We start from the raw sequence: 20,637 nt of genomic DNA, 5'->3' as shown, positions 1-20,637 counted from the left end.
CAGTCCTGCTCAACCAGTGCTTTTGAGGGTCCAAGTGCCTTACAAGGCTACTTACTTGGTGACAAGAGGTACTCATTGTGGTCAACCCCCTTACTGATGCAAGTGTTAAATGTTGCTGATGAGGCAGAGCTGATGATAGGGCTATTGAAGATGCACTTCCACTTTTTGGACTGTTCTGGGGTTGTCCAATATAGTCTGGACAGAATATGCCATATCATCCTGGTGTGCTGTTATCCATACAAATAAAGCAGGCAATGAGATAATGTGCTGGATGCTGAGGAACTAGAGGAATGACAGCAGACTTCCAAGTCAAAGGAAAAAGAGATTGGAATGGAGGTAGCTGTTGTCCATGACAGAGCTCAGTTGTATTGGATACTACAAGCCAAGCAGAACCTTACTGATGTCTCTTTAGAATAGATGGGAGCTGGCAGCAGCAGCACATCACTGGTCATGATGCCAAAATCTGGTTTGCACATTGTGGGAGTGAACTTCAGCAGCTATTGGTTTTGTTTGTATTAATTGTTGTTGTCTGTAAATAAAAGTCCATGTTTGTATTTGTCCAATTACTTGCTTGTACATGATGTTCCCTTATTGAACAATGACAATCTATGAGAGTCCAATGAGCATTAGGGACAGGGCGGTGCTGACATGGAGGATGTGCAGATGCGATGAGGTTAAGGGCAGTTAATGTTTGTATGGTAGTAATTAAATAGCAACTAGGATGAGACAATGAGGTTGTAAATGAGAAGGACCATCAACCATGCCAGCTATGTGGCATGGGTGGTATGGCCTTATGGTTGCTGTACACTGATGTTACCAGTGAGGGGCAATATCTGCCAAAAAGACTGCTATCCCTTCTGCCTGCTCCATCTTTGAAAGGCTCCTGTGCCCCGGACAAGCCTTGGCTAAAGGGTCTGTTCTTGTGCTGTACTGTTCTTTGTTCTTTGTACTAGAGAGCTGAAGATGTGCTTCATATGTCCAGACAATCTGCAGATTGTCTGGACATATGAAGCACATCTTCAGCTCTCTAGTACAAAGAACAAAGAACAGTACAGCACAAGAACAGACCCTTTAGCCCAAGGCTTGTCCGGGGCACAGGAGCCTTTCAAAGATGGAGCAGGCAGAAGGGATAGCAGTCTTTTTGGCAGATATTCACTAGCTGCCAGGTTGTTCTCGGAATGGCAGATAGGGCTCAACTTGGATGTGATGGCACTACTGGGGAGCAGGGCAGGTAATTAATGTGGTGAATTTGGTAAGATAAAATGAAACAAACCTACTTGGCTGCATGGTGGAAACACCTCCGGAAAAAAAACTCACCAGTGGCCATACTTAGCAAAAGGAAAAGCATGAATAAGGCATATGTTTGGTCATTAGTAGTCATTGACATTGGGTGTAGGCCTCTTAAGTCTATGGTCTCTGTTGACTCCCAGCTCCAGCTGCACCTTGGATCTCAATAGTGCTAATGAAGTAGGAAGCTAGTAGGGATCTCCTTGTCAATAAACCAATGTGTGGCTACTTCAATATGGGCTATGACTTTATACATATGAGTGAATGTGCTCTCTCAAATATTTAGTGGGTGGTGCATTTTATGGAGCACCTATATGTGAGATCAAACTGTCAGCTGTTTTTCACTGTTTTACCTTATCGCATTTGTGTTTACTGAAGGCATCATAAACTTCACATAAAGCTCCACTACTCTGCCTTCCTTGTTTCTGTTATATGCCTAGTGGTCTCTTGTCTTCTGAAGAATGGAATAATAAGAGTAAAAGATTATCAATGGATATGCGAGATGAATAATTTGTTGCTTGGGGAATTTCCTTGTATTTTGTGCTGGGTTGTGGGCCCAAAGTGGATTTAGAACTCATAAGCTAGAGGGCTACACAATCTCAGATTAGACAAAGTGTGCCTGAGTCAGTCCTTCCTAGAAGTCACTGGAAGTTAATGAATAAACACAGCAATACACCTGGATTTGTCTGGACATCTGAAGTGCATCTTCAGCATTCTGGTACAAAGAACAAAGAATAGTACAGCACAAGAACAGACCCTTTAGCCCAACAAGCACTTGCCTACACATGACACCTTTCCTAAACTAAAAAACATTAGCCTCCACACAGTCCATATCTCTCTATTTTCTGCTTTTTCATGTATCTATCAAGTTGACTCTTAAATGTTGCTACTGTCATAGAGTCATAGTGATGTACAGCATGGAAACAGACCCTTCGGTCCAACCCGTCCATGCCGAACAGATATCCCAACCCAATCTAGTCCCACCAGCCAGCAACCAGCCCATATCACCACCTCCTTTGGTAGCACTTGCTGCTTTCTGTGTAATATACTTGCCTCTCACATCTCCTTTAAACTTTCCCCTTTTTATTTTAAACCTATGTTCCCTAGTAATTGACATGTATATCCTGGGAAAAAGACTCTAATTATCCATTCTATCTATGCCTCTCATAATTTTGTCAACCTCTATCAGATCACCCCTCAGCCTCTGAAGTTGAAGTGAAAACAAATGAGTTTTTCAATCTTTCCTAATAGCTAATACCTTCCGAACCAGGCAACATCCCGCTAAAATATTTCTATACCCTCTCCAAAGCCTCCATATCCTTCCGGTAGTTTGGTGATCAGAACTGTGGCCACTAGTCCAAATGTGGCCTAACTGAAATTCTGTACAGCTGCAACATGACTTGCCAATTTTTACGCTTTATGCCTCAGCCGATGAAGACAAGCATGCAATAGATCTTCTTGACCACCTTATCCACTTGTGTTGCTACTTTTGGGTAAGTGTGAATCTGTATGGCGGGACTCTCTGTAAGTTAATGTTTCTAAGGGTTTTGTCATTTACTGTATACATCCCTTCTGTATTAGACCTTCCAAAATGTAACATCTCACATTTTTCCAGATTAATTTCCATCTGCCATTTCTCTGCCCAAGTCTTCAGCCTATCTATATCCTGCCAAATCTTTTGGTAATCCTTCTGACTATCTACAGCTCCCCCAGTTATCCACAAGCTTACAAATCATTTACATTTATTTCAAACAATAGAGGTCCCAGCACTGATCCCTGTGGAACACCACTGGTCACAGATCTCTGGACAGAAAAATACCTTTCTACCATTAGTCTCTGCCTTTTATGACCGAGCCAGTTCTATATCCATCTTACCAGCTCATTGTGGATTCCATGTGACTCCACCTTTTGTATCAGCCTGCCATGAGGGACCTTGTCAAAGGCTTTGCACCCACCATCATGCTCTCATCAATCACCTTTGTCAATGTTTGTGAGACATAACCTCTCCAACACAATGTCATGCTGCCTGTCACTAATAATTCCATATTTTTTCAAAATGTAAATAAATCCTATGCCTAAGAATCTTCTCCAAATTTCCCTAACACTGACAAAATGCTCACTGGCCTGCATTTTCTCAGATTATCCCTGTTGCCGTTCTTAAACAAAGGAATACATGACTATTCTCCTATCCTTTGGGATCTTGCCTGTGACTAAAAAGGATACAGAGATTCTGCACAAGGTCAACAATTTTCTCCATCATCTTCCTTAGCATTGTGGAACAGATTCCATCAGGTCCTGGAGACTTTTCTACTTTAATGATTTTCAACACAGTACCTTGCTCAGTTATAACTCTTGTGCTAATGTAACTTTCCTACTCATCAATGTAGGACTCCTGACTGGTGTCATTAGCCTTATTCTTTGAGGGTAACAGTGTTGCCAAGTAGTCTTCCACTGACACTAATTAGAGGTGTGAATATCTGTTGCAGACTAGACTTGTGCTGAATGAACTAAGCATCACTTGGGTATAAAAACAAGTTATGATAGAGAATGAGGCTATTCTTTGCTTCTATGCCAGTGGGAAAAAAAAGGAATCCAGCTTACTTCTACTTTTCAGCTCTTGGTTCATATCCCTAAAGGTAACAACACTTCAAATGCATAGGTTTAAGTATCTTTTTCAAATGCTCAGAGTGGTTTTTCTTCTTTTAAACTTTCAGATGGTAAATTCAAGACTCCCACCATCCTGTGGGTAAAAGCACTCCTCAATTCCTCTCTAATCCTTCTGACAAATTATTTTGAAATCATGGCCTTGTCATTGAACTCAAATGTGAAATGGATGAGGAGCTGGAGTGAAAATCAGGACAGCAGTAACCTTGGAAAAGCATGACTAATTAGTCCACTTGGAGGAAGACTTCTTCCAGGAGGCAACAAATATCATGTCCAGTAAGTTAAGCTGCTCTTTGTACATTCTACCATGATGTGGAGGCACCACTGTTGGACAGGGATGGACAAGGTCAGGAATCACACAATACCAGGTTATAGTCCAAAGGTCACCTGACGAAGGGGCAGTGCGCTGAAAGCTTGTGATTTCAAATAAATCTGTTGGACTACAACCTGGTGTCAAATGACTTCTGTCGTTGTATATTCCACATTGAAGGATTGCCTCCTGTGAGGTAAAACAGTGTAACTTTCCCTCTCTACTGTGGAAAAGCAGTTGGTTGAAGAGCATATTGCTGCTGTGATGCTGTAGGAGTTATTGTACCTTTTAAAATCATAAGACAGCAATGATTTTCACACAAAGGGTGATGAGTGCCTGGAACGTGTGAGACGAGGTGATGGAGGCAGACAAAATAGGAGCATTCAAGATGTAGGTGCATCTCCTGACTCCCCAAAGCCTGTACACCACCTACAAGGCACATGTTAGGAATATGATGGAATACTCCACATTTGCCTGGATGTATACAGCTCCAATAACATTCAACAGGTTTGACACCATCCAGGATAAAGCAGCTCACATCCACTCCCTCCACTGCCAATGCTCAGTGGCAGCAGTGAGTACTGTCTACAAGGTACGATGCAGAAATTCACCAAAGATCCTTAGACAGCACCTTTGGAGAGGCGATGGATTAGTGATATTATCACTGGAATGTTAATTAGAAACTCCAGTAATGTTTTGGGGACCTGGGTCCAAATCATGCCACAGCAGATGGTGGAATTTGAATTCAATAAAAGAAATCTGGAATTCATATTTAATGACAACCATAGGTCCATTGCTGATTGTCAGAAGAAAAAAAACATCTGATTCATTAATGGGCTTTAGGGAAGGAACCTGAAGTTCTTAACTCGTCTGGCCTACATGTGACACCAGATCCACAAACATCTGGTAGACACTTGACTTTCCTCTGGGCAATTAGGGAAGGGCAATAAATGCTGGCATAGTCGGTGATGCCCACATTCCATGAACCAATGAAAAGAAACCTTCCAAACTCACTACCACTTCATGTAGAAGGACAAGGGCAGCAGATACATAGGAACACCACCACCTGCAAGCTCCCCTTCAAATTATTCACAATCCTGACTTGGAAGTAAACTGCTGTTCCTTCAGTAATGCTGGATCAAAATCCTGCAATTCCATTTCTAAAAACATTATGGGTTAACCCACCCCAAATGGACTTCTGCAGTTCAGGAAAGCAACTTGCCACTATCCTCACAAGAGCAATTAAGGATAATAAACAAAAACTGGTCCAGCCAGCAATGCCCATACCTTCTATCTTCTTGTCCTAGATTTTCACACAAGGAGAAACAACTTTTCTACATCTATTCTGTGAACCCCCAAAAGAATCTTTAGGTTTCAATAAGGTCTCCTGTGATTCTTCTGAATTCCAATGAGTATAGTCTAACGTATACAATCAGTCCTCAAAAGAAAAACTCTCCATTAGGATCAACTAATGAACCTTCTATGAACTGTCTCCAATGCTGGCACATCTTTCCTTCAATTACGGGGATCAAAATCATTCACATTATTTAAGCTGTGGTCTGACTAATGCCTTGCATAACTTTAGCAAGACCTTATTATCTTTATACTCAATTTGAAATAGAGGCCAACATTCCATTTGCCTTCCCCATTTCCTGCTGAATTTGGATGCTAGCTTTTGGTGATTCCTACACTAGGACCCCAATGACCTTAGCACTGCAGCTTTCTGCAAGCTTTCTCTATTTAAATAATATTCAGCTTTTATTATTCATGTCAACATGCATAATCTCACCTCTTTCCACTTATATTCCATCAGCTAAGTTTTATCTATTCACTTAGAGTCATAGAGTCATAGAGATGTACAGCATGGAAACAAACCCTTCGGTCCAATCCGTCCATGCTGACCAGATATCCCAACCCAATCTAGTCCCACCTGCCAGCACCCGGCCCATGTCCCTCCAAACCCTTCCTATTCATATACCCATCCAAATGCCTCTTAAATGTTGCAATTGTACCAGCCTCCACCTGTAGACTCCTTGTGTCATCCTCACTACTTGCCTTCCGACCTATTTTTGTGTATTCTGCAAACTTGGAGACAATATATTAATTTCCATCATCCAAGTTATTAATAATTTTATTATAAATAATTGTGACCTAGTACTGATCCTAGTGACTTCTCATTATTTTCAGGTTGTCATCTCTTTACCCAGCTGTATTAGTTTGCTGATCCTTTATTCATGCTAATATACTAGTCCAAATTGGCTTTCATAAGAAATCCAAGGTAGAGTTGCATCTATGACTCCCAAACTGTTGTGAATGCTGACAGGTGAAAGTGTGAAACGAAAAGAACATCCAAGGTAGCAAAAATGACCTCCCAAGCTTTGGAAATTATCTCCAAATCAATGAAAGCACACACTCAGAACTGGTCCTGTATTCGTTTATGACAGGGAGAAGCTGTCAAGTAAAAGCATTTAAGCTCCTTTCTGTCAATTGCTCAGTCCTATCAACTCTTGTTACCAATTTTGCTTACCCGGCAAGTTTCAGGAAGCACGGACATCCCACACATTGAGAAAATCCAAATTCTTGTTTAAAACAGTAGTTAATTGCTATTAAATGCAAAGTTACAAACCCATAGCAAAGTAGATAGGAAAGTGGAGGGATGATAAATAGTTTATGGTTGGCACAAAAATTGGCTGGTTGGTTGACAGTGAGGAAGAAGGTCTTAGATTACAGCAGGATATAAAAAAATTGAGCAGATCAATGGCAGATGGAATTTGTGAGGTGTGAGGTGATGCACTTTGGAAGAAGTGACAAGGGACTACTCAATGAACGATAGGACACTAGGAAGCTCATAGGAACACAGGGGACTTGGAATGCTTGTCCACAAATCCCGAAAGGTGGCCTGCTACCTTAATAGGATAGATAAGAAGGCAGACATACAGTTGCCTTTATATATTGAGACATAGATTATAGCAGCATGGAGGTTATTTTGGAACTCTACAGAACTTTGGTTAGCCCACAGCTGTGACAAGAACTATGTGCAGTTCTGGTCGCCATGTTGTAGGAAGGGTACAATGGCACTGCAGGGGGTGCAAAGGGGATTCACCAGGAAGTTGCTCAGGAAGCATTGCTTTAGCCATCAAGAGGGGTTTAATAAGCTGAGGTTGTTTTCTTTGGAGTTGAAACTTTATTGCTGGAACAGCACAGCAGGTCAGGCAGCATCCAGGGAACAGGAGATTCGACGTTTCGGGCACAGGCCCTTCTTCAGGAAGGAGCGAGCAGAGAAGTTTGGAGGGGGCGGCCTGATAGAGGTATATATGACTATGAGGGGCATAGACAGGTGGCTAGAAAACAACTATTCCCCATTTGTTGAAGGATCAACAAGGAGGCACACCTTTAAGTGGAAGGCAGGAGGTTTAGAGAGGATTTGAGGAAAAATGTTTTCACCCAGAGATTGGGAGGGGGGTGGGTCTGGAATGCAGGGTATTTTAAAAGTACTCATATGAGCACTGGAAATGTCATAAAATTCAAGGTCTGGTTTTGGAAAATGGGGCTCATGCAGACTTAGCATAGTTTTAGTAGAATAGACTCGAAGGGCCTGCTGTAATGTATGATTCTATGCTTCTACCCATCCAAACCTTGGGATTTCCTGCATTCTGAAGATGACACTCAGAATTGAATAAGAAATTGGCAGTTTCCTATAGGTTTACTGATATGTTGATACATTTTAATATTTTAAGCTCATGAACTTACTCACCCCAATAGGTTAAAATAGCCCCACTAGATCTTTTTGTCTTACCTCAGATGCTGTCTGATTTCCTGTATTTTTCACATTTCATATATACAGATAACAGACAGATAAGACATTCAGTCTATATAAGAACATAAAGTAATTGGACTAGGAAAGGCCCTCAATTAAATTAATTAGTTTTTTTTACACTACAGAACTTGCCATGCCTGATTTCTGAATTGAATCTCAATGCATTTTATGCTTGGTGCAATTTATCTTTAACAAATATTCCATTAAAAATAGATGGTGCAAAAAGGAATGATGGTTGAAATAGGTTAGAATTGTAGTTTGTGTGCATGAATTTTACTTACTCTTTGCTATCCAGTTAGTCCTGTTATTAAGTTCAGTAATGAAAATAAAGTAAGGAGCACATAAAATCTCGAAACTGTTGTCTGATTTTTTCAGGTAAAGGTGTACAAAGAGGTCAGCGACTGGATAGGAGATCTGGAAAACCTGAGGAAATAGATATTGTGACATCATTTGAAATGTATATGAGTTTTAAAATAACATATTGTTGTGTATTGCCCTTTCACACGCAATTGGACAGAAAAATAATTCTTCTGAACAAGAACAAACATGTAAGTCCCTGGAAGACACAGATGCTTTTTATTCTTTTTCTTTTACCTCCAGTAGCTATTTAGTTTTTTTTCACTCGAAGCTACAAAACTGAAACTTGCTTTAGTTTAATGTTAATAACCAGTTAACTAATTGTATAAAAAGGGACTTAGCAGGGCAGGTGGTGCACCAACTGCAACATGAAAAGCATTCCAAGACAAACACAGTTGCAGAAAGTCTTCCTCAGCACGTGCAATGTCAAATCAGACCTGCCCAATTAGAATTCAAGCTGAAGATGTTTGCAAACTCAGGGATGAAAACAGTTACCAGAAAACTTTATTTCTTGTTAGGCAAGGGAATCAAAGGCTATCAGAGTAGATGGGAATGTGGAATTCAAAACACAGAGAGAAAACATGGCCCAATAAGAGTCATAGAGATGTACAGCATGGAAACAGACCCTTCAGTCCAACCCATCCATGCCGACTAGAAATCCCAACCCAATCTAGTCCCACCTGCCAGCACCCGGCCCATATCCCTCCAAACCCTTCCTATTCATATACCCATCCAAATGCCTCTTAAATGCTGTGAAGTGGGAAGTTTTTGTGGCAAACGTTTCATCCCCTGTCTAGGTGACATCCTCAGTGCTTGGGAGCCTCCTGTGAAGCGCTACTGTGGTGTTTCCTCCGGCATTTATAGTGGCCTGTTCCTGCCGCTTCCGGTTGTCAGTTTCAGCTGTCCGCTGTAGTGGCCGGTATATTGGGTCCAGGTCTATGTGTTTGTTGATGGAGTTTGCGGATGAGCGTCATGCTTCTAGGAATTCCCTGGCTGTTCTTTGTTTCGCTTGCCCTATAATGGTAGTGTTGTCCCAGTCAAATTCATGTTGCTTGTCGTCTGCGTGTGTGGCTACTAGGGATAGCTGGTCGTGTCGTGTCGTGGCTAGTTGATGTTCGTGGATGCGGATCGTTAGCAGTCTTCCTGTTTATCCTATATAGTGTTTTGTGCAGTCCTTGCATGGGATTTTGTACACTACATTAGTTTTGCTCATGCTGGGTATCGGGTCCTTCGTTTTGGTGAGTTGTTGTCTGAGAGTGGCTGTTGGTTTGTGTGCTGTTATATGTCCTAGTGGTCGCAGTAGTCTGGCTGTCATTTCAGAGATGTTCTTGATGTATGGTAGTGTGGCTAGTCCTTTGGGTTGCGGCATGTCCTCGTTCTGTTGTCTTTCCCTTAGGCATCTGTTGATGAAATTGCGAGGATATCCGTTTTTTGCGAATACCTTGTATAGGTCTTACTCTTCCTCTTTTTGCAGTTCTGGTGTGCTACAGTGTGTTGTGGCCCTTTGGATAGTGTCTTGATTCAACTTTGTTTATGTTATTGGGGTGGTTGCTTTCATAGTTCAGGACTTGGTCTGTGTGTGTGGCTTTCCTGTGTACCTTAGTGGCGAATTCTCCGTTTGGTGTTCTCTGTACCCTCACGTCTAGGAATGGGAGTTGGTTGTCCTTTTCTTCCTATCTCGTGAATTGGATTCTGTGAGTGTAGAGTTGATGATTCGGTGTGTATTCTCTATTTCCGTGTTTTTAATGATTACAAAGGTGTCATCCACGTATCTGACCCAGAGTTTGGGTTGAATTTGTGGTAAGACTGTTTGTTCTAACCTTTGCATTACTGCTTCTGCTATGAGTCCAGAGATCGGTGCGCCCATGGGTGTTCCGTTGATTTGTTTGTATATCTGATTGTTGAATGTGAAGTGTGTTGTGAGGCACAAGTCCAGTAGTTTAAGTATGCCGTCTTTGTTGATGGGTTCAACATCCTGTTGTCTGTTATGTTATGTCTGTTCAGCAGGTTGGCTATTGTTTCTCTGGCTAGGGCTTTGTCAATAGACGTGAACAGTGCTGTTACGTCGAATGAGACCATGGTTTCTTCCTTGTCTATGTGTATATTTCTGATGATGTCCAAGAATTCCTGTGTTGATTGTATAGAGTGTCTGGATCCACTGATCAAGTGTTTCAGTTTCTGCTGTAGTTCTTTCGCCAGTTTGTGTGATGGTGTCCCTGGTAGTGATACTATGGGTCTGAGTGGGATGTCTGGTTTGTGCACTTTAGGTAGTCCATAGAATCTGGGGGTGTTGTTGCTTTCAGGTTTCATTCTTTGTAGGTCTGACCTGGTTATCTGTCCGTTTTTTTGTAGGTTCCTCAGTGTGTTGTTTATCCTATTGGTGAGCTGTGGGGTGGGGTCAAACTCCCTCTTTTGGTAGGTGTTGGTATCTGCAAGTAGTTGTTGTGCTTTTTGGATGTACTCTGCTTTGTCCAGGATGACCGTCATTCTGCCTTTGTCTGCTGGTAGTATCATTCTTATCGTTTCTTAGTGATTTTAGTGCTTCCCTCTCCTTGGTGTTGAGGTTATGTGTTTGTCTTTTCCTTGTTATCAGGGGTACGATACTTTGTCTCACTGTTTGTTGTGTCTCTTCTGTCAGTCCATTGTTCCTGAGTGTGCATTCTAGGGCTGCTAGGAAGTCTGCTGTCTTGGCGTCCCTGTGGTTGTAGTTGAGTCCCTTGGCCAGTATTGTTCTTTCCGTGTCTGTGAGCTGTCTGTGGGAGAGATTTTTAACCCAGGTGTGTGTTGTGGTGTCCTCTTTGTTGTGTGTTAGTTTGGCCATTTTTTCTTTTAGTGCTGTTTTTTTGCGGTGTGTAGTCCTGTTCTCACTATGGTGACAGCCTGTTCTATGGTCCGGATCCATTCATGATTCGTGGTTTTTGAAATTAACGACTTTTGGCGCGCAATTTCATGTCTGTATCTGTGAAGTCGGTTGTGAGCGTCTGTGATCATTACCTGGATCATCCTGAGTCCGTTCTGTCTGGCTGTTTCCCTGGCTTGTGGGTTGTTGACTGGTGGTCTGTATCTGACACTTGGTGGAAGGATTCGATTCTTTCGGCATTCATGCAGGAACCGGAGTTGTTCGTATGTGGCACTTAGGCGGTTAGCGCAGTATACCCATTTCCTGGCTTGTCATAGCGTCTCTCGCCCGTAGGTGTTCAAAGTTTGTAAGAAGATTTGTAGCTCGGGTCCTCGTTGCTGTGGTTCTGTCCGCCGAGCTGGAAGTTTTTGTGGCAAACGTTTCATCCCCTGTCTAGGTGACATCCTCAGTGCTTGGGAGCCTCCTGTGAAGCACTTCTGTGGTGTTTCCTCCGGCATTTATAGTGGCCTGTCCCTGCCGCTTCCGGTTGTCAGTTTCAGCTGTCCGCTGTAGTGGCCGGTATATTGGGTCCAGGTCTATGTGTTTGTTGATGGAGTTTGTGGATGAGCGCCATGCTTCTAGGAATTCCCTGGCTGTTCTTTGTTTCGCTTGCCCTATAATGGTAGTGTTGTCCCAGTCAAATTCATGTTGCTTGTCGTCTGCGTGTGTGGCTACTAGGGATAGCTGGTTGTGTCGTTTCGTGGCTAGTTGATGTTCGTGGATGCGGATCGTTAGCTGTCTTCCTGTTTGTCTTATATAGTGTTTTGTGCAGTTCTTGCATGGGATTTGTACACTACATTAGTTTTGCTCATGCTGGGTATCGGGTCCTTCATTTTGGTGAGTTGTTGTCTGAGAGTGGCTGTTGGTTTGTGTGCTGTTATATGTCCTAGTGGTCGCAGTAGTCTGGCTGTCATTTCAGAGATGTTCTTGATGTATGGTAGTGTGGCTAGTCCTTTGGGTTGCGGCATGTCCTCGTTCTGTTGTCTTTCCCTTAGGCATCTGTTGATGAAATTGCGAGGATATCCGTTTTTTGCGAATACCTTGTATAGGTGTTCCTCTTCCTCTTTTTGCAGTTCTGGTGTGCTGCAGTGTGTTGTGGCCCTTTGGATAGTGTCTTGATTCAACTTCGTTTGTGTTATTGGGGTGGTTGTTTTCATAGTTCAGGACTTGGTCTGTGTGTGTGGCTTTCCTGTGTACCTTAGTGGCGAATTCTCCATTTGGTGTTCTCTGTACCCTCACGTCTAGGAATGGGAGTTGGTTGTCCTTTTCTTCCTCTCTCGTGAATCGGATTCCTGTGAGTGTGGAGTTGATGATCCAGTGTGTATTCTCTATTTCCGTGTTTTTAATGATTACAAAGGTGTCATCCAAACAGTCTTACCACAAATTCAACCCAAACTCTGGATCAGATACGTGGATGACACCCTAAACCTATGCCCTTTAGTTCTGGACGCCCCAACCCCAGGGAAAAAGCTTTGTCTATTTATCCTATCTATGCTGCTCATAATTTTGTAAACCTTTATAAAGTCATCCCTCAGCCTCCGACGCTCCAGGGAAAACAGCCTCAGCCTGTTCGGCCTCTCCCTATAGCTCAAATCCTCCAACCCTGGCAAGATCCTTGTAAATCTTTTCTGAACCCTTTCAAGTTTCACAACATCCTTCCGATAGGAAGAGGGCCAGAATTGCACGCAATATTCCAACAGTGACCTAACCAGTGTCCTGTACAGCTGCAACATTACCTTCCAACTCCTGTACTCAATACTCTGACCAACAAAGGAAAGCATACCAAACGCCTTCTTCAGTATCCTATCTACCTGCGACTCCACTTTCAAGGAACTATGAACCTGCACTCCAAGGTCTCTTTGTTCAGCAACATTCGCGAGGACCTTACCATTAAGTGTATAGGTTCTGCTAAGATTTGCTTTCCCAAAATGCAGCACCTCACATTTTTCTGAATTAAACTCCATCTGCCACTTCTCAGATCCTATTGTAATCTGACGTAACTCTCTTCGCTGTCCACTATACCTCCAATTTTGGTGTCATCTGCAAACTTACTAACGATACCTCTTATGCTCACATCCAAATCATTTATGTAAATGATAAAAAGTAGCGGACCCAGCACCAATCCTTGTGGCACTCCACTGATCACAGGCCTCCAGTGTGAAAAACAACTTCTCCACCACCACCCTCTGTCTTCTACCTTTGAGCCAGTTCTGTATCCAAATGGCTAGTTCTCCCTGTATTCTATGAGATCTAACCTTGCTAATCAGTCTCCCATGGGGAACCTCATCGAATGCCTTACTGAAGTCCATATAGATCACATCTACCGCTCTGCCCTCATTAATCCTCTATGTTACTTCCTCAAAAAGCTCAATCAAGTTTGTGAGACATGATTTCCCATGCACAAAACCATGTTGACTATCCCTAATCAGTCCTTGCCTTTCCAAATACATGTACATCCTGTCCCTCAGGATTCCCTCCAACAACTTGCCCACCACCGATGTCAGGCTCATTGGTCTATAGTTCCCTGGCTTGTCCTTACCACCCTTCTAAAACAGTGGCACCGCATCAGCTAACCTCCAGTCTTCCGGCACCTCACCTGTGACTATCGATGATACAAATATCTCAGCAAGAGGCCCAGCAATCACTTCTCTAGCTTCCAGCAGAGTTCTAGGGTACACCTGATCAGATCCTGGGGATTTATCCACCTTTACTCATTTCAAGACATCTAGCACTTCCTCCTCTGTAATATGGACATTTTGCAAGATGTCACCATCTATTTCCCTACAGTCTATATCTTCCATATCCTTTTCCATAGTAAATACTGATGCAAAATACTCATTTAGTATCTCCCCCATTTTATGATGCTCCACACAAAGGCCGCATTGCTGATCTTTGAGGGACCCTATTCTCTCCCTCGTTACCCTTTTGTGCTTAATATATTTGTAAAAACTCTGGATTCTCCTTAATTCTATTTGCCAAAGCTATTCATGTTCCCTTTTTGCCCTCCTGATTTCCCTCTTAAGTATACTCCTACTGCCTTTATACTCTTCTAAGGAATCACTCGATCTATCCTGTCTTACCTTACATATGCTTCCTTCTTTTTCTTAACCAAACCCTCAATTTCTTTAGTCATCCAGCGTTCCCTATACCTACCAGCCTTTCCTTTCACCCGAACTGGAATATACTTTCTCTGGATTCTCATTATCTCATTTCTGAAGGCTTCCCATTTCCCAGCCGTCCCTTTCCCTGCAAACATCTGCCCCCAAACAGCTTTCAAAAGTTCTGCCTAATACTGTCAAATTGGCCTTTCTCCAATTTAGAACTTCAACTTTAGATCTGGTCTGTCCTCTTCCATCATTATTTTAAATTTAATAGAATTATGGTTGCTGGCCCCAAAGTGCTCCCCCACTGACACCTCAGTCACCTGCCCTCCCTTATGTCCCAAGAGTAGGTCAAGTTTTGCACCTTCTCAAGTAGGTACATCCACATACTGAATCAGAAAATTGTCTTGTACACACTTAACAAATTCCTCTCCATCTAAATCCTTAACACTTATGGCAGTCTTGTTGTCTGTTTGGAAAGTTAAAATCCCCTACCATAACCACCCTATTTTTCTTACAGATAGCTGAGATCTCCTTACAAGTTTGTTTCTCAATTTCCCTCTGACTATTAGGAATGGCACAGCAGGCCCAAGGGGCCAAAGGTCTATTTAGTTCCAAGCTAGTGTTTGTATGATTGTGTGTTCCAGGAATCAGTCACACCATTTAGGTGAAGTGGAACTTCAGAGTTATAGAGTCATAGAAATGTACAGTACGGAAACAGACCTTTCGGTCCAACTTGTCCGTGCCGACCAGATATCCTAACCTACTCTAATCCCACTTACCAGCACCCAGTCCATATCCTTCCAAACCCTTTTAAATGTTGCAATTGTACCAACCTCCACCACTTCGTCTGGCAGCTTATTTCATACACGTACCACCCTCTGCATGAAAAAGTTGCCCCTTAGGTCTCTTTTATATCTTCCCCCTCTCACCCTAAACTTATGCCCTCTCATTCTGGACTCCACCACCCCAGGGAAAATACGTTGTCTATTTATCCTCTCCATGCCCCTCATAATTTTGTAAACCTCTATAAGGTCACCCCTCAACCTCTGACGCTCCAGGGAAAATAGCCCCAGCCTGTTCAGCCTCTCCCAATAGCTCAAATCCTCCAAGCCTGGCAACATCCTTGTAAATCTTTTCTGAACCCTTTCAAGTTTCACAACAGCCTTCCCATCAGAAAGAGATCAGAATTGCATGCAATATTCCAAAAGTGGCCAAACCAATGCCCTGTATAGTTGCAACATGACCTCCCAACTCCTATACTCAATACTCTGACCAATAAAGGAAAGCATACTGTCTTCTTCACTCTCCTGTCTACCTGTGACTCTACTTTCAAGGAGCTATGAACCTGCACTCCAAGGTCTCTTTGTTCAGCAACACTCCCTAGGACCTTACCATTAAGTGTACAGGCCCTGCTAAGATTTACTTTCCCAAAATGCAGCATCTCACATTTATTTAAATTAAACTCCTCAGCCCGTTGGCCCATCTGATCAAGATCCCATTGTAATCTGAGGTAACCTTCTTCACTATCCACTACATCTTCAACTTTGGTGTCATCTGCAAACTTACTACTATACCTCTTATGCTTACATCCAAATCATTTATATAAATGAAGAAAAGTAGTGGACCCAGCACCAATCTTTGTGGCACTCTTCTGGTCACAGGACTCCAGTCTAAAAAACAACCCTCCACCACCACCCTCTGTCTTCTACCCTTGAGCTAGTTCTGTGTTCAAATGGCTATATCTCCCTGTATTTCATTTTATCTAACCTTGCTAACCAGTCTCCCATGGGGAACCTTGTCGAACACCTTACTAAAATCTATGTAAATCACGTCTACCGCTCTGCCGTCATCAACCCTTATTGTTACATGAGACATGATTTCCCACGCACAAAGCCATATTGACTATCCCTAATCAGTCCTTGCCTTTCCAAATGCATGTACATCCTGTTCCTCAGGATTCCGTCCAACAACTTGTCCACCACAAACATCAGGCTCACTGGTCTACAGTTCCCTGGCTTGTCCTTACCACCTTTCTTAAATATTGGCACCACATTAGCCAACCTCCAGTCTTCTGGCCCCTTACCTGTAACTATTGATGCTACAAATATCTCAGCAAAGGTCCCAGCAATCACTTCCCTACCTTCCCACAGAGTTCTAAGGTACACCTGATCACGTCCTGGGGATTTATCCACTTTGATGTGTTTCAAGATATCCAGCACTTCCTTCTCTGTAATATGGACTTTTTCAAGATGTCACCATCTATTTCCCTACACTCTACAGTGAACATTGATGCAAAATACTCATTTAATAAGCCCCCATCTCCTGCGACTCCACACAAAGGCTGCCTTGTAGATCTTTGAGGGGCCCTATTCTCTCCCTAGTTACCTTTTGTTCTTTGTATTTGTAAAAATCTTTTGGATTCTCCTTAACCCTATTTGCCAAAGCTATCTCATGTCTCCTTTTTGCGCCCCCAATTTCCCTCTTAAGTATACTCTGACTGCTTTGATACTCTTCTAAGGATTGACACGATCTATCCTGTCTTTACTTGACATACACTTCCTTCATTTTCTTAATCAAACCCTCAATTTCTTTAGTCATCCAGCATTTCCTACACCTACCAGTCCTTTCACTCTAACAGGAATATGCTGTCTAGATTAGAGTGGTGTTGGAAAAGCACAGCAGGTTAGGCAGCATCTGAGGAGCAGGAAAATTGATGTTTCGGGCAAAGCCCTTCATCAGGATTTGCCTGAAACGTCGATTTTCCTGCTCCTCGGATGCTGCCTGACCTGCTGTGCTTTTCCAGCACCACTCTAATCTAGACTCTGATCTCCAGTATCTGCAGTCCTCACTTTCGCCAGAAATATACTGTCCCTGAACTCTCGTTCTCTCATTTCTGAAGGCTTCCAATTTTCCAGCTGTCCCTTTATCTGCGAATATCTGCCCCCAATCAGCTTTTGAAAGTTCTTGCCTAATACCGTCAAAATGAAAACCTTCCTCCAATTTGGAACTTCAACTTTTAGATCCGGTTTATACTTTTCCATTACTATCTTAAAACTAATAGAATTATGGTTGCTGGCCCCAAAGTGCTACCCCATTGACACCTCAGTCACCTGACCTGCCTTATTTCCCAGATAGATCAAGTTTTGCACCTTCTCTAGTCGATACATTCGCATACTGAATTAGAAAATTTTCTTGTACATATTTAACAAACTCCTCTCCATCTATGACCTGTAACACTATAGCAGTCCCAGTCTATGTTAGGAAAGTTAAAATCTCCTACTATAACCACCCTATTATTCTTACAGATAACTGAGATCTCCTTACAAATTTGTTTCTCAATCTCTTACTGACTATTAGGGGGTCTATAATACAATCCCAATAAGGTGATCATCCCTTTCTTATTCCCAGTTCCATTCAAATAACTTCCCTGGATGTATTTACGGGAATATCCTCCCTCAGTACAGCTGTAATGCTGTCCCTTATCAAAAACACTACTCCCCCTTCTCTCTTGCCTCCCTTTCTGTCCTTCCCTTAGTATTTATATCCTGGAACATTAAACTGTCAGTCCTGTCCATCCCTGAGCCATGTTTCTGTAATTGCTATGATATGCCAGTCCCATGTTCCTAACCATGCCCTGAGTTCATCTGCCTTTCCTGTTAGGTCTCTTTCATTGAAATAAATGCAGTTTAATTTATCAGTCCTACCTTGTTCTCTACATGGTCCCTGCCTGCCCTGACTGTTTGACTCCCTTATTTTCTCAATTGTACCAGTCTCAGATTGATCTCTTTCCTCACTATCTTCCTGGGGCCCATCCCTCCACCTTACTAGATTAAATCCTCCCGAGCAGCTCTAGCAAATTTCCCTGGCAATATATTAGTCCCCTTCCAATTCAGATGCAATCAGTCCTTCTTGTACAGGTCATTTCTACCCCAGAAGAGATTCCAATGATCCAACAACATGAATCCTTCTCCCATACATCAGCTCCTCAGCCATGTATTTATCTGCTCCTATTCCTACCCTCACTAGTTCGTAGCACTGGGATTAACCAGATAATACTACTCTCAGGGACCTCCTTCTTAAATTATTGTCTGACTCCCTATATTCTCCCTTCAGGATCTCATCCTTTTCCCTTCTTATGTCATTGGTTCCAATGTGTACAATGCCTCCTGCTGGTCCCTCTCCCCCTTGAAAACATTCTGCATCCTCTCTGAGACATCCTTGATCCTGGCACCAGGGAGGCAACACACCATTCTGCTTTTTCACTGCTGGCCACAGAAACATCTGTCTGTGCATCAGACTAGATAGTTCCCTAACACAATCGATCTCTTGGAACCTGATGTACCCCTCATTGCATTAGAGCCAGTCTCAATACCAGAAACTTGGCTGTTCATGCTACATTCCCCTGAGAATCCATCACCCCCTACATTTTCCAAAACAGCATACTTGTCTGAAACGAGGATAGTCATAGAAGACTCCTGCACTACCTGCCTACCTCTCTTGTCTTTCCTGGAGTTAACCCTTCTATGTGACTGTACCTGCAACTTTTCTCCCTTCCTATAACTGCTATCCATCACCCATCACACCCCCTTGCTCATTGCCTCTAACTGTTGCTCCAACTGATCCATTCTATCTGATAGGATTCATAACCAATGGCATTTATTGCTGATATAATCCTCACTAACACGTAAACTCTCCCTAAACTCTCACATTCAACAAGAAGAGCATATCACTCTCCTCAGGGCCATTTTTACTTCTTCCAATCTATAGATCCAGAAAATAGCCATTAGCTTATCCCTCTACAAAACACTGCTCCAGGCTAACCTAATACTCATGGCTTATATTTTTAGGTTTAATGAAGAGACATATCTTTATAAAATATATAATCAAGAAAGAACACACTCTACTCACTATTGTACATTTAAAGCAATGCTACACTTAAAACTATTCACTTATCTGTTTCTGTGTTGTGACCTCTCTCAAACAGGTTCCTCCAAGATCAGTTGTGAATTTCACTGTTTATTAAATTTTCCTAGGTGCACTCCGATGTCCAGCGATACATGAATTCAAACAGAAAAGGCAGTAACTGTGTAGATTCACTGCTATGTCAGTTAACAGTATGGGTTTCTTTCTCTCTCTCTCTCCTTCTCCAGCACTGACCTGACCATGTGCTGCTTATTGTTTGTCCCTCTCCCTTTTAAAAGCACCGTTGTTTTGAATTTTTTCTTCAAAACAATGCAACAGCATATAAAACAGTAATTGTTGTTCGTGGAATTTGAGGAAATCACCTCCAGCACATAAAATTCCTCAAAAAAGGAGCAGCCTGTCACAGCCAGAAGTTTTTCCCCTCCTCCATTGTTGTCAGGGATCAAGATATTTTCAAATGAGTCAAGCAGATACTGGGATCCATTGCATAGTGATGGAAGAATCTCAGCTCAGAACCTTGAAGATCAATTTTGAGATAGTAGTTATCTGTGTGGATGAGGATGAAGAATGCCGCACGTATGTGCAAATTGATTGTAGCACAATAGTACAGGATGTTATTTAAATGGCAGGAGTAGAAAAGGACATAGCAGTTATAAAGGATATATAATCAGGGGACTAGATATTGCTGTCTGCAGCTGTGACTAAGAGCTCTGAAGTATGTGTTTGCTTTCCTGGTGCCCAGCTTAAAGACATTTACCTGTGGTTGAAGAATGCAACTGGCAAAAGAGGGTATTGAACTAAGTATGAATCTTTTGCATTCTTAAAATCTAAAATTATGGGTAAGGGAAGGCCAGACATTAAGGATTGTATCTTTTTCTTTCAGGCCTAAGGAAAGTTTAAACAAGCTCTCCTATAGGTGTGGATATTTAATCTAGTTAAGGACATCTTGGAGCGGTTGCAGCAAATTCTCAAAGGGGAGCATGAACAGCTGGAGGACGCTTTACACAATGGTTCCAATAATATAACTAGGAAAAGGGATGAGGTCCTGCAGGCTGAATATAAGGAGTTTGGCAGGAGGTTAAAAAAGCAGGACCTTAAAGGTAGCAATCTCTGGATTACTGCCACATACTAGTGTGAGCAGGAATAAGAGACTAGATCAGATGAATGCGTGGCGGAGAAGCTGGTGCAGGGGGCAGGGATTCAGATTTTTGAATCATCGGTATCTCTCTTTACAGGGCCAGAAGTGACCTTTACCAGAGGGGCAGGTTGCATCTGA

At 42.4% G+C, this 20,637-nt stretch overlaps 1 protein-coding gene across 1 annotated transcript in view; it reads right to left on the bottom strand.

Annotated features, from left to right (window-relative positions):
- LOC122553954 (cation channel sperm-associated auxiliary subunit beta-like) overlaps positions 1-20,637 on the bottom strand; it is a 49,988-nt gene that overhangs the window by 8,936 nt on the left and 20,415 nt on the right. Inside the window, exon 4 of the mRNA XM_087989517.1 lies at positions 8,360-8,501. Coding sequence (XP_087845643.1) covers positions 8,360-8,501 — 142 coding nt within the window. The remainder of the gene's footprint in view (positions 1-8,359; positions 8,502-20,637) is intronic.

Source organism: Chiloscyllium plagiosum, unplaced genomic scaffold (assembly GCF_037043375.1).
Source record: "Chiloscyllium plagiosum isolate Xiang-an unplaced genomic scaffold, Cpla_swu_hap1 HiC_scaffold_8, whole genome shotgun sequence".
NCBI classification, from domain to species: domain Eukaryota; kingdom Metazoa; phylum Chordata; class Chondrichthyes; order Orectolobiformes; family Hemiscylliidae; genus Chiloscyllium; species Chiloscyllium plagiosum.
Note: the sequence above shows the minus strand (reverse complement) of the source record. Positions and strands in the feature narration are given on the sequence as shown.